The 5,808-nt window shown below is 41.0% G+C and overlaps 1 protein-coding gene across 1 annotated transcript; it reads left to right on the top strand.

The window, feature by feature from the left end:
- Nucleotides 1-282: 282 nt before the first annotated feature.
- On the top strand, nt 283-5,364 carry LOC135479819 (uncharacterized). Its single transcript, XM_064759724.1, has 4 exons — nt 283-404; nt 1,169-1,279; nt 3,726-3,863; nt 5,177-5,364. Exons 1-4 carry the CDS (start codon nt 326-328, stop codon nt 5,362-5,364), a joined length of 516 nt encoding a protein of 171 aa, XP_064615794.1. The 5' UTR covers nt 283-325.
- Nucleotides 5,365-5,808: the final 444 nt, after the last annotated feature.

Raw genomic sequence — 5,808 nt, forward strand, 5'->3', positions numbered from 1 at the left:
GCAAAATCTACAAAATCATGGTGGACGCGGTCTTTGGGAGAAAAGCAAGATTTAAATGTTTGACATAATCGACTTCAATGGATTTTGCATCTGTGATGCCATTGTTAGTTTTTGTCAAATCATCCACAGATACGCCTGTACGTGGGAGAATATAACATATATATATACATACAGATGTAGATATATATCCTGAGAATTGACCATGTGTATGTACCATGAGATATCACGGATCTAAGTCACGTGGCGTAATATCTGAACCTTTACCTCAGCAATATTATGGACTTGTATAAGCTTGTATACGTCTGATATTGGTCAAGGCGTCAAAATGGCGGTGCCTTCACAGCTATATTTTGCCTTATGGGTACTGTTCCATACATTTGTAATGTGCTCAGCATATGATAACGGTAAGTGATCAGTATGTTACTGGTATAAGCTTCAAATAGATAATTTTAAAGAGACTGTACAGTTAGATTTACGATAGCATAGACGTGTATGTACATCATCTTCTTGGCTCGTTCATAGTGGTGAATACATTATACATGTTATTGATGTGATGTGTCTAATGGCCAAGAAAAAAAAACACTTATTTAATCTTTTTAATCTTTTGGGCGTAAAACTTTATTATTCCACACACATTTAATTAATGAATTAGAAACCGTGTCAAGAATAATTCCAGAATTATGTCTAAAACAATATTAAAACAGCAAAACATTGAGAAGTGGATGGTTGAAATGTACAATGTCATGTTTAAATCTTTAAAACGTAAGACTTTAACAACACGCTTAGTTAATGAATTAGAAACTTGTCAAGAAAATATCAGCCTTATGGCTAATATAGTATAAAAACGACAAAACGTTGAAAAACAGAATGCTTGAATGCACAATGTCAAGACTGCCCTCTAATTCTGGTATACGGTATTCTCGTGTATGACCGACCTTGCACCCTTCCAGGTCAAAAACACTGATTTATAATACCATGCATTTTACCGATGATGTGGAGAATTTCATCAACATTTTCGGCATTATTTTCTGACATCATTTAAAATGGACCATTGCTTCTGGTAAATTTGACGTTTCTTGTATATATCACAAAATGTAATTATCAACTACGTCATCAATTGTTTTTTTAATCGCTTATATCGCCATTGAGATTTTCTTTTCACCTCAAGACTGTACGGATCTATTAGACAACTGCGAAATGTTCACAAAGTACGCCTGTGAAGGTCCTTATAAGCCGTGGGCCAGCGTCCGATGTCGAGCCTACTGCGGTTTTTGTCAGCGTAAGTTCTTTGCAGTTATTTCAACACCATTAATGAATAGTAATTATTAATCTAAATCAGGTTTTCAAAATGCTGTTTGCCATTTAAGCGTTATATTTTGCCGTATTACATTATTCATCGTAAAATAGCAATCAAATAATTAAACGAATAAATATTACCAAGCATATTACAAATTTGCGTGCAGCATTTAGGATAAGTTAAACAATCATGCAAGATAAGAAAGAATTTTTCTGAAAGCATATATACAAACTTGACATGTGCAGATCAATTAATTAAATAAGGTATTTGTGCGGTCGCTGTGAGTTCCAGTCCAGCTCATGCTGGGTTCCTCTCCGGCCGTACGTGGGAAGGTCTTCCAGCAACCTGCGGATGGTCTTTGGTTTTCCCCGGGTTCTGCCCGGTTTCCTCCAACCATAATGCTGGTCGCCGTCGTATAAGTGAAATATTCTTGTACCGCGTAAAACACCAATCAAATAAATAAATAGATAATAAATTATTTGGGAAAAAATCTAACCCAAGTACAGGATTATCTCCCAGTTCTCCATCATGGAGGTGTAAATATAAGACTCGCCCTGCCACATGAAAACACAGTATATCTACGTCTAATGACTCCTCGTCGTCATATAAAAAACTGTTTAGCACAACGTTAAACCTCGAGCATGCATACATACTTACAAACAGATGTTGAAAATACAAAAGCATTAAGACAGTACAAAGGGGTTAGGTCAAGGCCGACCAGATACTGGTTCATCTTCAGCGCTGTTTCTTAACATCTTCAAATCCACTGCCGACCTTTTCACAGATGCAAATGACAGAGTCAGTGAGTGCTTAGGGTTTAAAGTCCTGCTTAAGAATTTTCAGCCATTTGACTTCGAAGCAGTCCTCCCAGTGCGCCTCTCTTTTATCTAGTGCTGCTTCACTGAGATGACAGAACTTGGACAAGTAAGCCGTCCCACCGGAACTATTTTACTGATACCGGTCAACCAGTCGTTGCACTATCTCTGAACGCTGAACGCCAAGCGAGAAGCCACAACTTCTTTATTTATTTATTTATGTATTTATTTATTTTATTGGTGTTTTACGCCGTGCTCAAGAATATTTCACTTATGCGATGGCGGCCAGCATTGTGGTGGGAGGAAACCGGGCAAAGCCCGGGGGAAACCCACGACCATCCACAGGTTGCTGGCAGACCGTCCCACGTACGGCCGTAGAGGTAGCCAGCATGAGCTGGACTTGAACTCACAGCGACCGCATTGGTGAGAGGCTCATAGGTCATTACACTGCGCTAGCGCGCTAACCAACTGAGCCACGGAGGCCCCCACACAACTTCTTTAAGATGTTAGGTGTGACCCGACCCAGGACTGACCCTGGATCTACCGCCAGCGAAGCGGACGCTCTCCCAACCGAGCCCTCGGGACGGGTCAAATGACCCAGCTTCATGTTCCATAATGCACTGCGCCAAGCATAGGGTCCATTACAGAACAGAGTTCCCTGATGCAGTCAGTAAAGATGATGTCTGCGGGAATAAACAAGCTTGCTAGTCATCTGAAGGGCAGAATACACCACTCCATCAAAGATAAACAATCCAAAAAAAAAAATAATAATCTCTTAATATTAACAGAAATTCTGTTCTCTGAGTGATGCTAGAATGTGTTCTGATAATGCAGCAGCTTATTCTGTTAAATATAACAAACACATTCTATTAAATATAAAACACAAATTTTACTAAATCAAAAATAAAGTTTCTTTTAGAATGAGTGAGTGCTTGGGGTTTAACGCAATACTTAACAATTTTCAGTCATATGATGATGAAGGAATCCTTAGAGTGCTTGTAATGTGCCTCCTTGTTGCAGGACGGATTTCCACCGCTCTTTTATATCTAGAGCTGCTTCACTGAGACACTTTACTGAAGGCAAGTAAATCGCCTCGCCCGAGCCATTATACTGACACGGGTCAAGCAGTCGTTGTACTATCCCCTCCATGCTGAACGCTTAGCGAGGAAGTTACAGCTTCCTCTTTTAAGGTCTTAGGCGTGACTCGACCCAGGAATGACCCTGGATCTGCCGCTTCCGAAGCGGACGCTCGGCCAACTGTACTATCGGGGCCGGTAGTTTCTATTAGACCAACAGAATGTTGGGTTGAATATGGCAGAGTAGGCCTATTGTGTTATAACAACAGAATATATTCTAGCATCATTGAGACAACAGACTTTCTACTAATAGATCAATTTTTTTGAGTGTAGACTCAAACATTCCATCCCACCCTTATTTCCTTGATGTGAGGTATACTCTGTCCATTGTGCTTGAGCAGGTCTTCGCTCTAATGTATAATATTTTTACACTTTCACATTGTCATATGTTTTAACATCGCAAAGAAAAACAATTTTTCCGCCGTTTCAGATTTTTGCATGTTCATACCCTTTTTCCTTTCTGGTTCACACGTACAGCCCCGCCCACTTCTCCTCCACCGTGTCGTGACGTCATTCCTAATTGTGACATTTACCAGAGCGACACATGTACTAACCCAGACTACCACATGTGGGCCAGATACAACTGTTTCAAGTTCTGCAAGTTTTGTCAACCAGGTGCGTCTGCAGATCATTTAGACTTGTCAACCAGGTGCGTGGGCAGATCATTTAGAGTTGTCACCCAGGTGCGTGGGCAGATCATTTAGACTTGTCAACCAGGTGCGCCTGCAGATCATGTAGACTTGTCAATCAGCTACGTGGGCAGATCATTTAGACTTGTCAACCAGGTGCGCCTGCAGATCATTTAGACTTGTCATCCAGGTGCGTGGGCAGATCATTTAGACTTGTCAACCAGGTGCGCCTGCAGATCATTTAGACTTGCCAATCAGCTACGTGGGTAGATCATTTAGAGCTGTCAACCAGGTGCCCCTGCAGATCATTTAGACTTGTCAACCAGGTGCGTGGGCAGATCATTTAGACTTGTCAATCAGCTACGTGGGCAGATCATTTATACTTGTCAATCAGCTACGTGGGCAGATCATTTAGACTTGTCGACCAGGTGCGTGGGCAGATCATTTAGACTTGTCAACCAGGTGCGTGGGCAGATCATTTAGACTTGTCAACCAGGTGCGTGGGCAGATCATTTAGACTTGTCAACCAGGTCCGTGTGCAGATCTATTTGACTTATGAACTAATCATGCTCAGCTATGTCATTATAAACTCTCACGCTTTTGTGCGACTACCTCACGCCCCCACAACCTCAACTTTTTCATGCAATGGAGACTAAAAGAAAATGTTAGACAGAGAGAATGAGGAGGGAATGGGGGTGGGTGTGTGGTGGTTTAAGTCGGGGGAGGGTGGAGGCTGCGATATCTTTCTCTGGAACAACGGTAAACACTTAGTTTAATGTGGCATGCAGACATTTGTTTGTTTTTGGTAGGATTTTTACAAACAGCCATAAATTTACCGCAGTCAGTACAATGAACTTAACTTTCTCTGTAACACTACAGATTGTTTCAACACTTGCAAAAAAATTTCACAATACTAAGCGCTGGAGATTTGTGATGTCCACATCTACCTATAATACAGGTTACCGTTATTGATTTTCTGGCCACGCTGAGTTTAAAGCCGTTTGGTGATCCCAGAGCTTCCATAGGACGACAGTAATAGCGCAGTATATTTGGTTTTCTCGTGGAAAACTTCTTTGCACTATGCATATACGCTGGATGTCTGCATACGTACACCACTCGGTGTTAGCAACAACAACTGTTGGTAAAATTTAGAATACCAGGAAAACTAACCTCACGTCCTATGTTTTACCAAACCCTTTGCAGACAACGTTGCGTAGATTTGATCTACAGAACTTTCTGAAAATACATGTACGTGGGCCATGATAAGTATTTTTCTGTCTTAAATATCATCTCTTTTAGAGCCTGAACCTTCCACCAGGACACCGATGCCAACTCCTCCGTCCACCGTTAACAAAACTCCACCACCTGTGATCTTCACCACCAAGATGCGTGTACCACCGAAGATCTCTCACCGCACCACCCCTCATCCACCCATGCTCATCCCGCCCAGGATCCGGACTCCACCCCCACCCGTTGGTCGTCGGTGATTACACAGATTATATTCCTTGTCTGTAAAAAAAAAAAAAAAAAAAAAGCCCGCGACCTTTGGCAAATCACTTTCGAACTTTCACACATGCTGTTCAATGTCTGTATCAGAAGTATACGCGTGTTTAAAGAGCTCTTGTATATTGATGCATTTTTCTTAATTATTTGATTGGGGATTTGGGCCATACTCAAGAATATATTTCGCTTTAAAGACGGCGAATATATTGCTACAATATTGCTGTATATTCTGTACTTACAATTAAATATCCGCTCTCATCCTTTATTTTTTTTTTCATATATTTTCATTTTTTTTTATTTCTTTTAGATCCCTTAAACTCCGGTGATATTTTTGTGTTCTGTGGTGACCGCATAGCCATTGAATAACCAATGAAGCTGGTTTACGTATATCACTAATCGTGACGAATTACGCTGTCGAGATTGAATAT

This window comes from Liolophura sinensis, chromosome 12 (assembly GCF_032854445.1).
Source record: "Liolophura sinensis isolate JHLJ2023 chromosome 12, CUHK_Ljap_v2, whole genome shotgun sequence".
Lineage (NCBI taxonomy): Eukaryota > Metazoa > Mollusca > Polyplacophora > Chitonida > Chitonidae > Liolophura > Liolophura sinensis.

Coding starts and splice junctions, on each gene's coding strand:
- LOC135479819 (XM_064759724.1), top strand. CDS start 326: ATGGCGGTGCCTTCACAGCTATATTTTGCCTTATGGGTACTGTTCCAT. Junction 1,280..3,725: donor CTACTGCGGTTTTTGTCAGC/GTAAGTTCTTTG, acceptor TCACACGTACAG/CCCCGCCCACTTCTCCTCCA. Junction 3,864..5,176: donor CTGCAAGTTTTGTCAACCAG/GTGCGTCTGCAG, acceptor CATCTCTTTTAG/AGCCTGAACCTTCCACCAGG.